This window comes from Paramormyrops kingsleyae, chromosome 17 (genome assembly GCF_048594095.1).
Source record: "Paramormyrops kingsleyae isolate MSU_618 chromosome 17, PKINGS_0.4, whole genome shotgun sequence".
NCBI classification, from domain to species: Eukaryota; Metazoa; Chordata; class Actinopteri; order Osteoglossiformes; family Mormyridae; genus Paramormyrops; species Paramormyrops kingsleyae.
This window is the reverse complement of record NC_132813.1, coordinates 26834671-26856402: the sequence shown is the minus strand read 5'-3', so window position 1 is coordinate 26856402 and position 21732 is coordinate 26834671. Positions and strand designations below refer to the sequence as shown.

The window sequence follows — 21732 nt, the reverse complement described above, 5'->3', positions numbered from 1 at the left end:
CTTTACTTCCTAAGACTTTTGCACAATACTGAACATATCACTCATTTAAATTTAACTGATGCTTTTATCCAAAAACTTACAGTAAAGGGAAGGGATACAACTTGTGTGCTCCCTGAGATTGGAATCCATGAGCTCTGTGGCATTAGCGCATTTGTCTTTTGAGTTTTGAGCTGCAGAAGTGCTTTAGCTTTAACAAGCCCATGAAATACTAACTCAAGCTCACAACTGCACTGTTAGAAAATATTAATATACATAATACTAATCACATCTCATATTGCTTGAAAATTGGACACAGCATTGTATTTTTTAATATTTTTATTTAAAAATATTTTTAAAATATGGGGCTACTGCATAAATGGGCAGGTGGAAAATCTAATCCTTGTATTTCCCAAAAGACTAAATTCCATGATTACACTGATATGTTCCTTTTGCACAATTTAAAACAACAAAAAACTTTGTTATTATTTGCAGTATAGAAAATCTACGAGGTCGATATTTATTTACACCTCTTGGCTTTTTCACTTACAGCATTCTTATTTCTTGCGTACAAATCAACAAGTAAAACTGATGAACAAGTGACTTTATAGTGACTTTATCTTCCCTGTTTTGAATGGTTATATGTGGTTAATCACTCTCCTTTTCAGACAAACAAACTTGTGTGTGTGTGTGTTCTGTTGAGGCTAAGCCACGGTCAGGTAGGCGAACATAAATTTCAGCCAGAACTGCCAGGAGAAATGCTCGGGATGCAAAGAAAAAGCCACAAATAACTTCAGCAGACATCAAGGCTTCTCTACAGAAAAGTGGTGTGGATGTTTCAAGATGCACAATAAGGAGGCACTTGAAGAAAAATGGGCTGCATGGTCAAGTTGTCAGAAGAAAGCTATTACTGCGCCAATGTAACAAAATACAGTGGTACCTCAGAACTTGAATTTAATCCGTTCAGAACTCTGGATCGAATCCTAAAAAGTTTGAGTTGTGATCAAATCTTCTCCATAAGAAATAATGGAAAACCAATGAATTGGTTCCCGGCCCCAAAAAAATTACACCTAAATATGTTTTTTTTAGCATTTAAACACAAAATGAACCGGATAAAAGAAGAAGAGCATATACTGTGCTAAACACATCTAAGCACATTTATCAAAACAGTAATTTGTAAAGTAAGAAAATAAATGTATCCAAACAATGTGTAAAGTTAAAAAAAAAAACAATGTGTCCTGCTCCTTCCGTGTGCCATGCCCCCTCGATAACCCTGTGTGGAATCCTTGAGTCATCAGCTGTTTCTGGTTGTTGTCATTAGTCCTCTGCATGTAGTCCATGTTTCAGTTTGTTTCCCCAGTCCGGTAATTGTATTGCCCATCTGCGTTTTGCCTGCCTTACCTGTAATTAAACTCCGTATTCCCCGATACCCTGACATCTGCGCCTTTGTCTCCGTTCCGTCCCCAGTCAGCCTGACAATATAATTATAATTAAACGTATTAATGGTTTATTATTAATATAAAAATAATTTATAAATCTTTATTTTTAAATGTACAGTGGAACCTCGGATTACGAGTTCCGCAAGACGAGCAAAGATTTTTAATAAATTTTGACTTGGAAACCGAGCAAGTCCTGGTTTACGAAAGTATCATCAAAAATGATATGGCACACATGCGCTCCTTGTTTTTCTTTGGTTTTACGTGCGCTCGGCTTCAAAACAGGAAGCGCATGCGTGCGCTTCTTGTTTTGACGCTGAGCGCATGTCATCACAACTGAACCAATGGTTATTCACTTTCTCACGCTGCGGAATTGTGGGTAATCGTCTCCCATGCTCAGTCCCAGTCGGCATGCCTCACTCGTATAGTCAAAATTTAGTAGAAAAGCACCATAAGAACATAAGAAATTTACAAACGAGAGGAGGCCATTCGGCCCATCAAGCTCGTTTGGGGAGAACTTAACTAATAGCTCAGAGTTGTTAAAATCTTATCTAGCTCTGATTTAAAGGAACCCATGGTTTTAGCTTCCACTACACTAGCAGGAAGACTATTCCATACTCTAACTACACGCTGTGTAAAGAAGTGCTTCCTCAAATTTGTTTTAAAATGTTCTCCCGCTAATTTCCACTTATGGCCACGAGTTCTAGTATTTAGACTAATATTGAAATAGTCATTTGGCTGAACAGCATCCAGACCCGTTAGAATCTTATAGACCTGAATCATATCCCCCCTTAGTCTCCTTTGCTCAAGGCTAAACAGATTCAGTTCCGCTAACCTCTCCTCATAAGACATTCCTCTAAGACCAGGAATCATTCTCGTAGCTCTTCGTTGCACCTTTTCTAAGGCAGCAATGTCCTTCTTTGAGGTATGGTGACCAAACCTGCACACAGTATTCTAGGTGGGGTCTTACCAAGGAATTATATAAGTGTAACATCACCTCCCTTGACTTAAACTCCACACTTCTAGAGATATAACCCAACATTCTGTTCGCCTTTTTTATTGCTTCCCCACACTGGCGAGAGTGGGACATGGAAGCATCAACATACATACCGAGATCTTTCTCGTAATCAGCTACCTTTATTTCAGTGGAACCCATAAAATATCTGTACTTTATATTTCTGCTCCCTGCATGGATTACCTTGCATTTATCTGTGTTAAATTTCATCTGCCAAGTATCAGCCCAGTCGCTAATTAAATCCAGATCCCGTTGAAGCCTCTCAGCTGCTAGATTAGTATCTGCTACCCCGCCCACCTTGGTGTCGTCTGCAAATTTAACCAGTTTACTGTATGTATTTGTGTCAATATCATTAATGTAAATTAGGAACAATAGTGGTCCTAAAATTGAACCCTGCGGTACCCCACTATGAACGGAGGCCCACTGTGACATTGTGCCTCTAATAACTACTCGCTGTTTTTGATCCAAGCTGCCACAGTTTCTAAAATCCCTGCAGCTTTAAGCTTTAGTAAGAGCCGTTTGTGGGGGACAACATCAAAGGCCTTCTGGAAATCTAAGTAAATCACATCATAGGCCTTTTTGTGATCAATTTGTCTTGTAGCTTCCTCAAAGAACTCAAGTAGATTCGTTAAGCAGGATCTACCTCTCCTAAATCCGTGTTGGCTATCCTTTATGATGTTATTTGCATCTAGGTAATCTACCATTTTCACTTGAATTATAGCTTCCATTATTTTTCCAGTAATGCTAGTTAAACTGATTGGCCTATAGTTTGATGGATTACTTCTATCCCCTTTTTTGAATATGGGTGTTATATTAGCATGCTTCCAATCTGATGGCACCACACCCACAGATAACGATTTCTTGAATATTAAAGTTTAAGGTTGGCTAATAATATCCCTCATCTCTTTTAAAACTATAGGTAAGATGCCATCAGGCCCCTGTGATTTATTTATTTTGAGTTTAGCTAGGCTTAGTATCACATCAACCTCAGTTATACATATATTGGTCATAGACGATGCTGTATTCGTATTCATTGGTGGTAAGTTACTTGTGTTCTCTATTATGAACACCCTTGAAAAATAATCATTAAACTCATTTACCATATCAATTTCCTTATCAATTATAAGTCCATTACTATCCTGCAAATTAGTGATTTCAGCTTTTAGTGCTCTCTTGGAGTTAAAATATTGGAAGAAACCTTTACTGTCATGCTTAGCCTCCAATGCAATTTTTCTTTCTACATCCCTCTTGGATAGCCTAATGTCATTTTTTAACTCTGCCTGTAGACTTAGATACTCCTGCTTAATTTTGAAATCATTAGTTATTTTCCAATTGTGGAACAGAGCCCTTTTCCTCCTGACTTTATTCCTAATTTCCTTAGTAAACCACCTTGGTTGTCGTTTCCTAGATTTAGTTTTGCTGGAAACAGGTATGAAGTCCTCTTGCACTTGCAACAATGTGCTTTTGAAAAATTCCCATGCCTCTTCTACTGTTTTGCTATTTAACTCTGTCCAGTTTACAGTTTCTAATTTCCATCTCATACCATTAAAGTTAGCCTGCCTAACATTGTATACTTTTAATTTCGACTTTGCTCTTCGGACACTAAAATTAACCTCGAATTTAACCATGTTATGATCACTACCGTACAATGGGTCTAAAACCTCTAATTTTCCAATCCTATCCTGGTTATTACAGAAAACGAGATCAAGAAGGGCTTCTCCCCTGGTAGGAGTATTAACAAACTGAGTAAAAAAACAATCCTGTACTAATTCCACCATCTCAAGTTCATTTACAGAAGAGCCAGAGACTGTGTCCCACTGTATCCCAGGTAAATTAAAATCACCCATAACCACCACATCATTTTTATTACTCATAATCCTGATATCATCATATAATATTCAGGTGCTCTATAACAAACCCCGACAATTAGGCCATTTGAATCTTTAGCATCAAGTTTTATCCATACAGCTTCTGAATTTTTATTTTTATCAGTGAGATCCCTTGCCTGCAAGTTTTCTTTTACGTATACTGCAACACCACCTCCCTTCTTGCCTATCCGGTCTCTACGGAACAACGTAAAACCATCCATATTATATTCATCACCATCATTGTCACTCATCCATGTTTCAGTTACTCCTATAATGTCGTAATTGTCTGAAGAAATCAAAGCCTCCAAGTCATTAATTTTGTTTCTAATACTCCTAGCATTCAAACACAGACCACTAATGGTAGGCCTTTTACAGTGTCTACTTTTAATATTTATTTGGGCTTTCCGTCTCTCCCCACATAAATTCTTAACTGACCTCCCTGCCCCCCCAGTCCCTAGTTTAAACATTCCTCAACTATTCTGCACATACGCCTCCCCAATACACTGGTTCCCCTATGGTTCAGGTGCAACCCGTCTGGCTTGAACAGGTCCCACCTGTTCCAGAAGGTCTTCCAGTGCCCCATAAACCTGAACCCCTCTTTCCTACACCACCATTTTAGCCACGCATTAAATTCCCATATCTCAGCTAACTTTGCCTGACTTGCACGTGGCACGGGAAGTATTCCAGAGAATACCACCGTGGATGTTCTGCTTCTAAGCTTATCCGCTACTTCTATAAATTTATCTTGCAGAACAGCCCTTCTGCCCTTTCCTATGTCATTGGTGCCAACATGCACCATGACCACTGGATCCACCCCGGCTGGGGCCAAAAGCCTGTCCACTCGATCTGGAAGGTCCCCTACCTGGGCACCAGGCAGGCAAGACACCGTACGGGACCCTCTATCACGGGTGCACACATAACTATCTACCCCTCTTATAATTGAATCCCCTACTACCACAACCTCCCTCCTACTGGGGTTAGGTGGCTCCTTGGTGCCCAAGGGCTCACCTGCCTCCCCAGTCTCTTCCGGCTCTAAAGCCGGAAGCACCTGAAAGCGGTTAGACACCGTTACTTCAGGTGATGCCGCCTCTGTGAATTGTGTACGCCCTTTTCTACGTCTACGACCTACGTTCACCCAGCTCTCTCGATCTACCTGTTCATCATTCTCCCCCCTCCCCGCTTGTGACGTACATACAGTCTCCCTAGAAGGCGTATTAACTCTCTCGTTAAACTCATTGTTGTGTTGGATGAGAGCCAGTCGCTCCTCTAGGTCACGAACCCGGACCATGAGTGAGTCAACTAACCTACATCGCTCGCAGACGAAGTCCGAAGGGTAAACATCTTGCAAACACAACACTGAGCTGGCCCCATAATTACCTAACTCACTATGTCCCCGTCCTTTACTCCCAGCCCAGTATATTAATAGAGAATATTTAAACTTTTAGTTGATCTAATTAACGTATAGTTAAAACAAAGTGCCGAGAACACTAAAACACTAAATTAACACTTGCGTAAAATCGGTACTTTATTATAAATTATCCGGCAGCGTCAGCGATAACAACCTTTAAATTAAACTTTTAAAATAACCAAATTTACAATTACTTACCCGAGATTAACTTCTTGCTGAACCACGTTTACTAAGCTAAACTAAAGCGAAGTTGCTCTAGGGAGGCCAAAAAACCACAAAAAACCCTCTCAAAGCAGGCTACTGCCGGAGCGGGAAAAAAAGTGGAAAATGTCCTCCCGGCCCCGACCGGCGACCGAGCAAAGCTCCGGAGCAACTGTCCTTTTAAGGTTAATGTTACCGATGTTTGATAATATTACCCGCGGGTGTTTGATGCGAAGGACGCAGACAGAAACGCCGCTCGCGCCCGCAGCTGTCGGTAACTCTCACGCTGTCAATTAACAAGGACAGACAATTACACACGTAAAAATAAAAGTTAAAAATGAAACAACAACCACCCACGTAACCGTGCTGGCACACAAACACTCAAATATACTTTAAAGATAATTCAAATCAACCACTTCAACAGGCACACAACACAACACAAGTGCACCCAGCGACTACACCACTCCCGAACAGTACAGCAATCCCAGCAGCCTCAACAGCAATCCCAGCAGCCCAGAATAAGGGTGTAGCAGTGCGAGCGATGAATCTGTTTAACGACAATGCAATGTCCACATTTTTGCAAAATCGAGAAGGAGGCAAAAGAGGCTGTCATTGGATGGGTTCCTTGTTAAAGTCGCACGAACAGAAAAAGATTCCAGTGAGCCAACATGTCACGCCCCGCTCCGTCCGCTCCTGATGTGTGCCACACCCACCTCGTTACCTCGTGTTCATCCCTGAATGTTCTCACCTTGTTGCCTGTTCCGTTTGCCTAGTCTTTTGTATTTAGTCCGAGTATCAGTCCGTCTTCCCCAGATCTGTCATTGTAGTGTCTGTGGATGTTCATGCCTGTTCACCCTCCGTCTCGAATAAAACCCTGTTTGCCCGACTTCACGGCTTCGCTCACCTGCTTTCCGGCTCGCCCGCCCCGCACCCTGACAGAATGACGGATCTCCGGAAAGACGCACCGCAGCAGGGCGAGGACCTTTGGCTCGTCCTGCTGCAAGAGGTAGCGTATTGGCGCGAGCTACCGGAGATCCGCGGGGATCCCGGTTTGTTCGCCCTAGCGGAGGAGAGTTGGGATCTCCTCCAGGCGGTTACCCCACGGACCGAAGAGCAAAATATGGCGGAAGTGCGCTCCCTCCTGAAGCAGCTCATTAGCCAGGTAAGGGAGAAATGGCTCCAGCCGCTCGCCTGCACAGAGGTAACTCCGCCCCCACCTACCGGTTCCGGATGGCGGAAAAAGAAGAGGCGAAGGGGAAAGGGAGAAGAAGCCGCCCCGACACTCTTCCTGGGGGCCTGCTCTCTGCTCCCCGCCTGGGATGACACCGTCACTACCCGCCTGGCCAGCTCCTACCCGGAGAAGCTGCCTCCGTTAGAGGCGTATCCATACCGGCCGGAGCACCTGTACGGAAAAGGGATCAGCGCCGTAAGAGACACTATACCCCGGGTCTCTAAAGCCCTTAAAGGGGCAGCGCCTAGTCGCTGGGCGCCCCTCCTGACGCCCGTGCCGGACCTGCCTGCTCCGGACCTGCCGGCCACACCGCCTGCTGCTGCTGTCGCCACGCTGCCCACGGCAACGCCTGCTGCTGCCGCGCTGCCAGTAGCACCGCCTGTCCAGCCTGACCCGCTTGTCCTGTCTGACCCACCTGTCCTGCCTGCAGTCCCTGCAGCTGCCACCGCTCTGCCTGCGGCACTGCCTGAGGTGGCCGCGGTTGTGCCCCCTGCTGGCCGCGTGATGGCGGCGCCCGCCAGGGCGCCCCCTGCTGGCCAGGAACTGAGGGTGCCCGCTGCAGCTGCACCCGAGGGCCTGGCTTCGCCTCCGCCTGCAGCGGAGGAAGCCGCTCTGCCCAAGGCGCCCCCTGCTGGCCGCACGACCGAGGTGCCTGCCGAGGCGCCCCCTGCTGGCCACAGGAGGGCGGTGCCCGCCGAGGCGCCCCCTGCTGGCCGCACGCCCGAAGCGCCTGCCGAGGTGCCCCCTCCTGATCTGCCTGGCTTGCCTGTCCTGCCGGCGCCTGATCTGCCTGTCTCGCCTGTCCTGCCCGTCCAGCCGGCGGCCCTGCCTGAGGCCGCCTCTCCCGTCCAGCCCGCGGCCCTGCCTGGCCGCCTCTCCCGTCCAGCTCTGGCTGCACCGCCTGCGGCCGCGCCTGCTGCCTCACCAGAGGCCCTGCCTCTAGTTCCCCCAGCCCTAATGACTCCCTCCCCGACACCCCCCGGGACCCCGCCTGTCAGTGTCCCGTAAGGGACGGGGCCACAGGCATCGGGCCCGGGTCCCGCCCACCCTGCCCCCTGGCTTGCCCGTACGGCCCCTGGCTGTGCCTCGGTGGCTGCCTGCGGGTCCTGCGCCGTCGGGTCGGCGGTCGCCTCCAGGCCCTCCCCTGGTTCCTCGGTGCCGGTCCTCAGTCCCGGCTCCGTGTCGGCCGCCTCTGGGCCCCCCTGCTCCAGCTTGGCGTCGGACGGCGCCTTCCCCGGCTCCGCCTCCGCCTGCCGCAGCTTCCCCCTCCTGCCTGCCTGCACCGGTGTTCCCTCCTGCTCCCTCCGTGTCCCCTCCGTCACTCCCTTGTCCCGTTCCCTTGGCCCCTGGGTGGTCCCCTCCTGCTCCCTCCTCACTCTTGCCTGCGGCCCCTCCGGCCGCTGCCCGTCGCCCGCCTGGGCTCCCTCGGGCTCCCCTTTCTCCTCCTCCCGTTCCTGTCTGGTCTCCCCTGTCGGCTCCTCCTCCTTTCGTTCCGCCTGTGTTTGTTCCTTGTCCCTCTGTTCCTCCTCTGTTCACTCCTGGCCCCTTCGTGTCGCCTGTGGCTGTTCCCTCTGTGTCTCCTTTCTCTGTCTGCCTGTCCGCGTTTCCTGTTCTTTGTCGTGTCTTGTCCCTGTTTCTGTTTTGTGTCTCTGTCCTGTTTCCGGTGTCTCGTTGGTGTTTTTGCTTTTGTTTTCCAGGTTTTGGGCCCCTCGTCTCGTCCGTCGCCTCCTCTCGGGCACGCCCGGTGTGCGCGCCTTTGGGGGGGGGTTCTATCACGCCCCGCTCCGTCCGCTCCTGATGTGTGCCACACCCACCTCGTTACCTCGTGTTCATCCCTGAATGTTCTCACCTGTTGCCTGTTCCGTTTGCCTAGTTTTTTGTATTTAGTCCGAGTCTCAGTCCGTCTTCCCCAGATCCGTCATTGTAGTGTCTGTGGATGTTCGTGCCTGTTCACCCTCTGTCTCGAATAAAACCCTGTTTGCACGACTTCACGGCTTCGCTCACCTGCTTTCCGGCTCGCCCACCCCGCACCCTGACACAACAGATAGCAGTGATTCCGTTAATTATAGTGAAAGTCATCCTACAAAATCACCCTCCTCTTCTCCTCTCTCGTCTCCCTCACACCATCCACGATTCTTTTCAGAGGCAAAGCGCAGGTTAATTTGTTTTATATATTTTTACTTTATATTTTGTATTAATAATTTTTATATGAATATTTTTGAGTTGTGGAATGGATCATATGAGTTTCCATAATTTCTAATGGGAAAATTCGCATTGATATACGAGTGCTTTGGATTACAAGCATGTTTCCGGAACAAATTATGCTTGTAAACCAAGGTACCACTGTATTTTATTATATTATAATAATTACTGTTACTGTCAATCATTGTCTAAATGTATTTTTACTGCCTAAATATATGTATTCAGCTAGTGTAAACATGCACGATGCTCTCACAGCGAATGCGAGGCTGAGACTGAAGTGTTACCCTTTGTTTCCGCTGAGAGACATGCCGCGTGACTCATTTCCCCGCGCGTTCACGGTTTGACTTCTGAGATTCAGATCAAATTCTAGGTAATTTTTTTCCGAACTGGTTGGTTCGACTTTTAAGAAATTCAAGTTGTAATGAGTTCGAGAACTGAGGTATCACTGTATCCCGTTAAAATGTGCAAAACAGCACCTATACAAGCCTTAAAACTTGGAAAAAAAGTAATTTGGAGTGAAGAGACCAAAATTGAACAAATTCACGCATTGTTTGGAGAGGAGTCAACAAGGTCTTTGATGAACAATACACCATCCCTACTGTAAAGCATGGAGGTGGATCTCTGATGTTTTGGGGGTGTGTGAGCTACAGTGGCACAGGGAATTTGGACAGAGTTGATGGTAAGATAAGAACATAAGAAATTTGCAAACGAAAGGAGGCCATTCAGCCCATCAAGCTCGTTTGGGGAGAATTTAACTAATCTTATCTAATCTAAAATCTTCTCTAGCTCTGATTTAAAGGAACCCAGGGTTTTAGCTTGCGCTACACTAGTAGGAAGACTATTGCATACTCTTACTACACGCTGTGTAAAGAAGTGCTTCCTCAAATTAGTTTTAAAATGTTCTCCCGCTAATTTCTACTTATGGCCACGAGTTCTAGTATTTAAACTACTGTAATATTGAAATAGCCATTTGGCTGAACAGCATCGAGACCTGTTAGACTCTTACATATCTGGATCATGTCCACCCTTAATCTCCTTTGCTCGTGGCAGAAGAGATTAAGTTCAGCTAACCTCTCCTCATAAGACATTCCTCTAAGACCAGGAATTATTCTTGTAGCCCTACGTTGAACCTTTTCCAAAGCAGCAATGTCCAACATCGTAGGTCTTTTTGTGATCAATTTGTCTTGTAGCTTCCTCAAAGAACTCAAGTAGATTCGTTAAACAGGACCAACCTCTCCTAAATTCATGTTGGCTATCCCTCAGAATGTTATTTGAATCCAGGTAATCTACCATTTTCACTTGGATTATAGCTTCCATTACTTTTACAGTTATGCAAGTTAAACTGATTGGCCTATAGTCTGCTGGATTACTTCTATCCCCTTTTTTGAATATGGATGTTATATTAGCATGCTTCCAATCAGAAGTTACCACACCAGTAGATAAGGATTTATGATATAGTAATGTTAAAGGTGGGCTAATAATATCCCTCATCTCTTTTAAAACTATAGGTAAGATGCCATCAGGGCCCTGTCATTTATTTATTTTGAGGTTAGCTAGGCTTTGTACTACATCAGCCTCAGTTATACATATATTGGTCATAGACGACGCTGTATTTGTACTAAATGGTGACAGGTTACTTGTGTTCTCTACTGTGAACACCCATGTAAAATAATCATTAAACTCATTTACTATATTTCATTTTCAATTATAAGGCCCTTACTATCCTGCAAATTAGTGATTTCAGTTTTTAGAGCTCTTTTGGAGTTAAAATATTGGAAGAAACTTTTAATGTCACCCTTAGCCTCCAATGGAATCTTCCTTTCTACATTCCTCTTAGCTAGTCTAATGTTATTCTTTAACTCAACCTGTAGACTTAGATACTCCTGCTTTATTTTGAAATCGTTAGTTATTTTCCATTTGTGGAATTCTTAATTTCCATAGTAAACCACCTTGGCTGCAGTTTCCTAGATTTAGTTTTGCTGGAAACAGGTATGAAGTCCTCTTGCACTTGCAACAACATGTTTTTAAAAAATTCCCATGCCTCTTCAACAGTTTTGCTATTTGACTCCATCCAGTTTACAGTTTCTAGTTTGTTTCATTCCATTAAAGTTAACCTTCCTCACATTGTATATTTTTGTTTTGGACTTTGCTCTTCAGACACTAAAATTAACTTCAAATTTAATCATGTTGTGATCACTACCGTCTAGTGGTTCTAAAACCTCTAATTTTCCAATCCTATCCTGGTTGTTGCACAAAACAAGATCAAGAAGGGCATCTCCCCTGGTATGGGTATAGGGTGTAGGGTCAGGCTATTTATCCGGTACGCATGGAGCACTTGAGACTTGTCTTAATAAAAGATGAATGCAGAATTTTATCAGAAAATATTGGAAGACAATTTGCACTCATCAGCCTGGAAGCTGTGCATGAGACACACTTGGACTTTCCAGCATGACAATGATCCCAAACACAAGGCCAAATTGACCCATCATTAGCTACAGCATAAAAAAGTAAAGGTTCTGCAGTGGACATCACAGTCTCCTGACTTCAGTATCATTGAGCCACTTTGGGGAGATCTCAAACGTGCAGTTCATGCAAGACAGGCCAAAAATTTACAGGGACTGGAGGCCTTTTGCCAAGAATGGGCAGCTTTACAATCTGAGGAAATTAAGTCCCTCATCCACAACTATCACAAAAGACTACAAGCCATCATTGATGCTAAAGGGGGGAATACACAGTATTAAGGAAAACATGAGTAATCAATCATTTGAAATGAGATTCAAATTAAACTATGAAACATTTCAAAATAACACAATTATGAAAAAAAAACATAACGATTAAGAAAATACTGAGATGGTCCCTGTTCCAAAGTTTGAAAACCCTTAGTCCTTAAAGAATGGTACAAATTTTACAAAAACTGCCAGGGTATGTAAACTTATGAGCACAACTGTATCTTTGAAATAACCTGAAACAGACAAAAGTTTAATGGCATCCCTTATTGTTCATGCCATATTTAATACAAATCAGACTTTGCTTTTGATTATTGATTCAGTTGAATATCTTAAATAACAAATAAATGAAAATAGCATGGACAAAAAAGATGGTACCTTTAATTTCATATTTTGTGGCACCACCTTTTGCAGAAATCACTGCCAACAAATGATCTCTGTACTTCACAATGAGATGCCTGCATTTGCCAACAGGTAGTCTGGCTCACCCTTCCTAAGCAAACTGCTCAAGCTGTCTCAGCTTTGAAGGGTGGTGTCTCCACACTGCAATTTTCAGATATCTCAATAGATGTTCAATAGGATTAAGGGCCGGGCTCATGGAGGGCCATTTAAGAATAGTGCAATGTTTTTTTCTCTACCTTTCTTGAGTGCTTTTAGCTGTATGTTGTTGGTCATTATCCTGTTGCAGAACCTGTGACTGAGACTTTCTGACACTGCACAGTATGTCTCGCTCCATGATGCCTTGGTAGTTTTGAAACTTCATTGTATCCTGCACAGATTCAAGGATCCCCGTGCCAGATGCAGCAAAGAAGCCCCAAAACAAATCCCCCTTCATGTTTCACAGTAGATTTCTTTTAAAGCTTCATTTTTTCATTCAGTAAACATAGAGCTGATGTGACTGGCCAAAAAGCTCCAGTTTTGTCATCAGTCCAAAAGACATTCTCCCAGAAACTTTGTGGCTTGTCAACATGCATTTTGGAGAATTCCAAAATGTTTTTCTGTCAATAGTGGTAGTTCTTCCATGGAACCCATTACTGTTAAAATTGCAATGGATGGTGTGATCATTAAGTAATGGACCTTGACCTTGGAGCTCAGCTTGAATGATTTTGGATGATTTCCTTGGCTCTTTTTCTACCATCCGCACTATGCTTCTAATCAACCTGGGATTGCGTTTCCTCTTGCGTCCACGTCCTGGGAGGCTGGCTACAATTCTAAGAACCTTATTTTTTAATAATATTCACAAATGTGGTCACAGGAACATTATGCCACTCAGAGATGGTCTTATAGCCTTTACGTTTAACATGGTTATCTATAATCTGCCTTCTGACCTCCTCAGACAACTCTGTCCTTTCCTTTCTCTGCTAAATGTTCAGTATGGTGCACACAATTATACTGAACAGGACAGTAGCATTTTCTTTCCCTTTAAATAGGATGAATGGCTCGTGAAAAGCTTGGCTGTTGAAAACATGTGATACTAATTAAGGTTAAACACTTAGTTTGAAACATGACTATAATACAAGGATAAATAGTCTCTTTAATTTGTCCATACTATTTTAGCATTTATTTGTAAAATAAACAGCAAATCATTTCTTTTCAATTTTATTGATTTACTCTATCACATACTAAAGGCATGCAGGTATACTGTACATTAGACAATTGCTTTTAATTTAATCACTTTTCAGGAGAAATGAAGCATTGTTTCAAAGAACTATAAGGGTACCAACAAATTTGTCCACGTCTGTATATATACATGCAGTTGAGAAAAACCTTGGGGTTCAAGTGTACTGGAAAGGCATTTATCCGGAAACCCTAAAGCACTTTTTTCTCTCTGTCTCTCACACACAAGCACACACAACACACACAAACACTTTATATTTACATCTTTGTGGGGGATCATCCATTCATTTCCTTATGATTTATGGTATGTTTAGTTTTTTGGCATGTTTTATTGTAGTCACAATTTTTTATAAAATAGTGTTTCCCCTTGTAGAGACCAAATAATGATCCCCCAACATCAAAATAAGTTATTATCACATTGTAGGGACATTTGGTCCCCATAATGTAATATATATCTGACCCCCACACACTATTTATCCGGTACGCATGGAGCACTTCAGACTTGTCTTAATAACAATTAGGTTCACCAGATTACCAGCTGTTAGCAGATTAGCACTGCTGAATGGGTTAAATGATAATGTTAATCGCCCATGCTAAGTTTCGCTGAACAAAAATACCGCAGTATAACAAAAACATTATTGCAAGCCTACTTCACACTTTCCTCACCTCTTCAAAAAATGTGACACGATTAAATTCCCCCACAATACATTTCGTGAACCGGCTTCCAGACAGCTACCAGTACAATTTCCCGAGCAGACAAACGACGAAAAACAATATAAATGCTATTATAGAATATTTAGAAAATCATCTTGCATGCCACATTTTAAGAATAATTTATGTGTGCAATGTTCCTGGGAAGTTGGCAGAAAGATCCACAAAATATGTCTAGATGGTAAGAGAGTGGCTGCAGCCTTTCTTTTCACCCTTGGCTGCCCTTTGTCACTGCAGTTACAATTTTAAGGTGATTTCTAATTGCACCTTTTCAGGAGCCAATTTCCATCCACATTAAGTTCTTGTGAAGTGGTAATAAGATCCATTAAATATCAATGTGAGAAAATACAATAATAACAAATAGATTGAGCCTGTTCACAAGAATAAGCCTCTAATCATCTCATCCATCTTTCACTAAGCACCATTGCTTCAGTTTTGCTGTGATTTGTTTCTAAATTTGAGCAGGTCTAGATTTTCACCCTAACAACATGTCTGCACATGTTGAAAAAGATCTGCCAAATACTTTTTTAGATTAAATGTCTGAAACTACCAGTCGTAGTGTTTGATGACTTTCAGTTTGTCACTCCTACAATGTACCTGCAAAGTTTTAAAAACATCCATAACACACTTTTTGAGTTACTGTGTTCAGAAGATCAAGTGTTTTGTACAGCTGCTGTTTCCTTCCTTTGCTGCCACACAGTACTGCTGCTTCATTTCTAGGGCAAATTTGTCTGAAAATGAAACCAGGTGTAGATAGTGGGGCAGTGTGTGGCTCAGTGGGCTAAACCTGTGTGCCTGTAATCAGAAGGTCACTGGTTCAAATCAAATTTAGGATCTTAGCCTCAATCAAGATCCCGTTGTAGACTCTGTGCAGATTTAGTATCTGCTACACCACCCACCTTGGTGTCGTCTGCAAATTTAACCAGTTTACTATATGTAAATCTACAAAGAGCAAGTTGAGGGAGGCGTAAAGACAATTTCCCCATGGGGATCAATAAAGTATAGATTATTATTACCTTCATGTGGTGATTTTGTGAAACAGTAATAAAATCCATCAAATGCTTTTTGACTTATTACATTCACAAGGTCAAATGTCACCTGCCTTCACCCTTCCATTTGCTGCCACTATGTAGCGTTGTTCCAATTTTGACCAACAGGTCTCAAATTTATTGAGTTCCAGATCAGTACCAATACAATTCCTCTGCAAAGTTTCAAAAAGTTATTGTCTGAAGAAGTAAAGCACCTGCAGCAGCAGTAGCATACTGGTGCTAAAACCATATGTATTCCATAAAGTCCAGGGGAATATAAATATGCAAACACAGAGGGCAATTTCATTTGGCAGCATAGTGGCTTGGCAGCTAGCACACTAGCCTTACATTGTCTGGGTTTTAGCATCAATTTCCACTCCCAGCTCTGTCTTTGGAGTGATGTCAGTTTCTTCTCGCAGACCAAAGCCATGCTGCAATTGTGAATTGGTCTCTCTAAACCTCCTCTGGTATGTGGGTATGCATTATAACACATGGGCACGCCCTATACCTAAATTTCCTTCTGGATAATTAAAATATCTCTATCTATCTATATATCTATCTATCTATACAAGTTAAGGTAGCCTACCAAGTATTAAAACTGCATAAAATTACAAATAATGTAAATGTCAGCATTATGGGCATAAATGTAAAACTTGCCCATGCATGCAATATTTGTCTACTGTGAAGCTATCCTTTTGCTGGGCTTTTTATATGATGGTCACCATCCTTCATGTTTAACAAATAGCTCACCTTTTTCAGTATGCTCAATAATCTGTCGAATGGCTTTCTTCAGGCTGTTGGCTCTCAACATTAGTTGCTCCCGTGGAGTAAAGATGGTAGAGGTGGTTCGGGGAGAACATGGTGTAGGAGGGATGCATGGGGAAGTCATCATGAGCCCCTCCCCTTTTTCCTGTTCTTCGGCAATTGTGGGATAAAGGCTGGGCAGAATGGTGGATGCTTGTGCCTCCTCATTCAGTGTTTTGAGCAGCGAGTCCAGCTTCTCCTTCAATACTCCACACTGTATCAATAATAAACACTAAATCAGAAACCAATAAGATTAAACAACAGAGATTAAAAAAAAACACACACTTCAGTTTGAGAATCTTCAACAGAGAATCGATAACAATCCAGGTAAAACTTTAGGTATCCGCACTTCAGTAAATGGCATTTAGAGGGAATTAAATAAAAATTAATAGCAGGGTTATTTATGTGGAGACTTACGAGTACAGTTCATAGGCATACTATAGCTCTTCGAATAAAAGAAGAATAAAAAGCAATGTATGATATGATTACAGGATGTATGATATTACATATAGCATGTAATATCATATATGTATAAAGAAATCCCCTACTCCTGTGAAAAACAACTAATTAAATTAATCCTTACCTTCTTGGCCATGGCCTCTGATTCCTCAGAATACTCTGGAGTTTTTTCATATGCTTTTCCAACACGAGCAACAAAGTCCTTCACTGTCTCACATAGCACTCTACAGAAGAAGGAAAAAAAAACAGTAACACTTTACTTAAGGCCATGTTTTTAGTAATTAATAAACACATTCATAACAAATATTAATGCATTCATAAAGCATTATAAACATGGGTATAAATATTTGGCAATGCTTTACATTAACTGCACCTTCATAATGCTTTCATATTGCATTCATAAAACATTCAGTGCACCTTGTATCCATAAAACATTCATAAACATCTTGTATGTACAGTGATCCCCCGCTATATCGTGGTTCAGCTTTCGCGCCTCCGCTATATCGCGGATTTTTCCCCAACAAATCACAGTTCTCTACGTATCACGTACCTTGCTTGAGGTCCGATTGTTGTGAGCAAACTTTTTGTGAACTTTACGTTTTGTTTTAAGCCCTACGATTTAAGGCAAAAAATTTAAAAACATGTCTATTTATATGGTCTTTCTATATCGCGGATTTTCACCTATTGCTTTTAAAGCATGTGGGAGGGGTGTTTTAAGGCTTAAACTATTTAAAAAAAAATTTTTTATTTATATGGTCTTTCTATATCGCGGATTTTCACCTATCGCTGATGGGTCTGGAACGTAACTTCCGTGATAGGGGGATCACTGTATACCATATACTAAAGCTGTGAAGGGATGTTAGGATGTCAAGGTGTACTTCCATGCTGCTTATGAATGTTCTATGAATGCATTATGAAGGTGCACTGAACGTTTTATGAACGCAGCATAAAAGCATTATGAATCCCGTAGAGGCTTGTTTTATGGAGAGCTCTTTAAATTGTGGACCCATGCACCTTCACTCCAGTTTCAACCAAAGAACGTTTTGAGGGACGGCATGTTATAGTAAGGGTTTGGGTGCCGTGATGAACCTTCCACTTCTGAGGATGGATCCAACAGTGCTTAACAGAGCAAACTGTTCAATAATTTTTCTGACTTGAGCATTTAAATGATTTTGTGTCTCACATGAACACAATGCTCCTTTGTCTTCATTTTTGTAGTGATTGTACAACAAAAACAATGGCCCTTCCAAAGGGCATTTTTTTATATCCAGAAAGAAACGTCAAGACTAAGTAGTACCTAATTATGTTTAATTATGTTTGTTGTTTGTGAATAATTTGTCATTTGTGTAAACCAGGGGGGTGTTCCTCAAAGCAGGATTTCTCAGTTAGCTGGGTTAACTTAAGCTAGAAGTAATGATTGTCCAATAAGAGTTTAGGTAAGAGGCATTCCAATTGGATAGTCATAACTTCTAGCTTATGTTAGCCAGCTAACTCAGAAATTCTGCTTTGTGGAACACCCCCCTGAGCTTCCAAAGTATGGGAGATGAATATTTATGCAAACAACATGTATCATATTGTATCATCAATGTTGGCATTTGAAAATGTGGTGAAGCAAAAGTAAAAAAATCTGATAATATATATTTATCATCATGAATTTCAACGAGCTTGAATACTTTTGCAAGTCACAGTAAGTATTATTTATTATATTATAATGTTTGGTATAAGCATTAAGGATAATCTGTACTGCATTATAAAGATATTCATAGTGCATTATTGATGAGAGCTTCATAATGCAGTCATAATGCATTTAAACATGGCTATAATGTGTTCTGCCTGTTTATAAATACCGTATGAATGCATTTATAAATTACTGAAACCTCCTGGAGCCGACACCTTATCGTGGTGGAGGGGTTTGCGTGTTCCAGTGATCCCAGGAGCTAAGTTGCCCGGGGCTTTATGCCCCTGGTAGGGTCACCCAAGGCAAACAGGTCCTGCGTGAGGAACCTGACGAAGTGCGGCTCAAAAGACCCCTTATGAAGAAAAACAATATGGAAACATGTTTTCCCTTGCCCCGACGCGGGTCACCGGGCCTCCCCCCTGGAGCCAGGCCTGGGCGTGGGGCTCGATGGCGAGTGCCTGGTGGCCAAGCCTATACCTATGGGGTCTGGTCGGGCACAGCACGAACAAGGCACGTGGGTCCCCCCTCCAATGGGCTCACCACCCATAGGAGGGGCCATAGGGGTTGGGTGCGTTGTGAGCTGGGCAGTGGCCAAAGGCGGGGACCTTGGCGGTCCGATCCTCGGCTGCAGAAGCTAGCTCTTCGGACATGGAATGTCACATCTCTGATGGGGAAGGAGCCTGAGCTGGTGCGCGAGGTTGTGAAGTTCCGACTAGACATAGTCGGGCTCACCTCGACGCACAGCTTGGGCTCTGGAACCAATCACCTCGAAGGGGGTTGGACCCTCTTCCACTCTGGAGTTGCCTGCGGGGAGAGGCGCCGAGCGGGGGTGGGCGTACTTATTGCCCCCTGGCTGGGCGCCTGTACATTGGGGTTTACCAGGGTGGACAAGAGGGAAGCCTTCGCCTTCAGGTGGGGGGACGGGTCCTGACTGTTGTTTGCACTTATGCGCCGAGCGGCAGTTCAGAGTACCCACCCTTTTTAGAGACCCTGGAAGGGGTGTTGGAGAGCACTCATTCTGGGGACTCTCTTGTTCTGCTGGGGGACTTCAATGCTCACGTGGGCAATGACAGTGAGACCTGGAGTGGTGTGATTGGGAGGAACGGCCCCCCCGATCTGAACCCGAGTGGTGTTCTGTTGTTGGACTTCTGTGCTTGTCACGGATTGTCCATAATGAACACCATGTTCAGGCATAAGGGTGTTCATATGTGCACTTGGCACCAGGACACCCTAGGCCGCAGTTCGATGATTGACTTTGTAGTCGTGTCATCGGACTTGCGGCCGCATGTCTTGGACACTCGGGTGAAGAGAGGGGCGGAGCTGTCAACTGATCACTACCTGGTGGTGGGTTGGCTCCGCTGGTGCGGGTCTGCTGGGAACGTCAGGCGGAATCCCCTGTCAGGAGGAGTTTCAACTCCTACCTCCGGCAGAACTTCTCCCATGTCCCGGGGGAGGCGGGGGACATCGAGTCCGAATGGGCCATGTTCCGCGCCTCCATGGTGGAGGCGGCTGACCGGAGCTGTGGCCGTAAGGTGGTCGGTGCCTGTCGCGGCGGCAATCCGTGAACCCACTGGTGGACACCAGTGGTTAGGGATGCTGTCAAGCTGAAGAAGGAGTCCTATTGGGCCTTTTTAGCCTGTGGGACTCCAGAGGCAGCTGACAGGTACCGGCAGGCCAAGTGGGATGCGGCTTCGGCGGTCGCTGAGGCAAAAACTCGGGTTTGGGAGGAATTTGGTGAGGCCATGGGAAACGACTTCTGGATGGCTTCGAGGCGATTCTGGTCCACCATCCGGCGGCTCCGGGCAGGAAAGCGGCGCAACATCAACACTGTTTATGGTGGGGATGGGGTGCTGCTGACCTCAACCCGGGACGTTTTGGGTTGGTGGAAGAAATACTTCGAATACCTCCTCAATCCCACCGACACGCCTTCCAATGTGGAAGCAGAGTATGGGGACTTGGGTGTGGACCAGAGCATGTGAGCGGTGAAAATTTCCGCTCCTCGCTCACGAGGCTGTTGGCTCCGTCCGCTCCTCCGCTCAACACCGCTCCTCGCTCCACTAAAATTTCCTCCCGCTCCAGTCAAATCGCTCCACGCTCACTCCAATTTAAAAGAGGGACAAATAATCTGCATGCCTAACAAATATCACCTTAAACCGATGCCTTATATCATAAAGAAATGTGAGCAACGGCACTCAGAACAGAAAATATTTATTTTTAAACAACATATAGGCAACGATGGACAGGTTTGGCAATGGCATTCCACACAAAATAGGCTTAAATATAAAGGAATCAGTGGGCAGAATCAGTAGCCTAAAGAATATACAGGCTAAGCGCATCCACATTTTAAATTCCTCAGTTATTTTCTGTTGATGCTGCTGCTGCGTCTCTCTATAAAATAAAATTTCACTGACAGCGTTACGTGAATGAAAAAAATCCTATTAGACCTAATTTGAATGACAAACTAATTTATTTGATTACCAAATTATAGGCTTTTATACTTTTATTTACTTTATAGACTTGAGATGTTACAACCATATAAAACTTGCTCACGTTTTTCTCTGGCCTCCGCATGTTTGCTTAGCACACTCATGTTTCCGATAAACGTCTTTTTAGATTCCAAAGCGGATCTAAATCTTGATAATTGTATAGATGAATTCTGGGAAGATTTGCGCACGCCTCAGAGTCGTAGTGTGAGCGGTATCGGAGCGAAGTTGGAGCGAGACAGAGCGACCGCTCCAGCCTTAATTAAAAAACCGCTCCGCGCTCTGACCAAATTTCCCCCGCTCCGCTCCTCGCTCATGCTCCGCTCCACTCTGCTCACATGCTCTGGTGTGGACTCCCCTATCTTGGGGGCAGAGGTCACTGAGGTGGTTAAAAAGCTCCTCAGTGGCCGAGCCCTGGTGGTGGATGAGATCCGCCCGGAGTTCCTCAAGGCTCTGGATGCTGTGGGGCTGTCCTAGTTGACACACATCTGCAGCATCGCGTGGACATCGGGGGTAGTGCCTCTGGACTGGCAGACCGGGGTGGTGGTCCCCCTCTTTAAGAAGGGGGACCAGAGGGTGTGCTCCAACTATAGGGGGATCACACTCCTCAGCCTCCCTGGTAAGGTTTGTTCTGGAGAGGAGGGTCCGCCGGATTGTCGAACCTCGGATTCAGGAGGAGCAGTGTGGTTTTCTCCCCGAACAGTGGACCAGCTCTATACTCTCCGCAGGGTTCTGGAGGGTTCATGGGAGTTTGCCCAACCAGTCTACATGTGTTTTGTGGACTTGGAGAAGGCATTCGACTGTGTCCCTCGGGGAGTCCTGTGGGGGGTGCTCCAGGAGTATGGGGTGCCCGGCTTCCTTTTAAAGGCTGTTTGGTCCCTGTATGACC

At 44.1% G+C, this 21732-nt stretch overlaps 1 protein-coding gene across 10 annotated transcripts in view; it reads right to left on the bottom strand.

Annotated features, from left to right (window-relative positions):
• The window catches only part of LOC111837883 (diacylglycerol kinase delta), a 267917-nt gene that overhangs the window by 136983 nt on the left and 109202 nt on the right, over nucleotides 1–21732 (bottom strand). For all 10 annotated transcript variants that reach the window (XR_011983247.1, XR_011983246.1, XR_011983248.1 and 7 more), the window contains exons 14-15: nucleotides 16807–16906; nucleotides 16170–16437 (exon numbers count right to left, since the gene is read on the bottom strand). Coding sequence is in view for 5 of the 10 variants with exons in the window: in XM_072701297.1 (XP_072557398.1) it covers nucleotides 16170–16437; nucleotides 16807–16906 (368 nt within the window). In the remaining 5 variants the exon portion in view is untranslated. The remainder of the gene's footprint in view (nucleotides 1–16169; nucleotides 16438–16806; nucleotides 16907–21732) is intronic.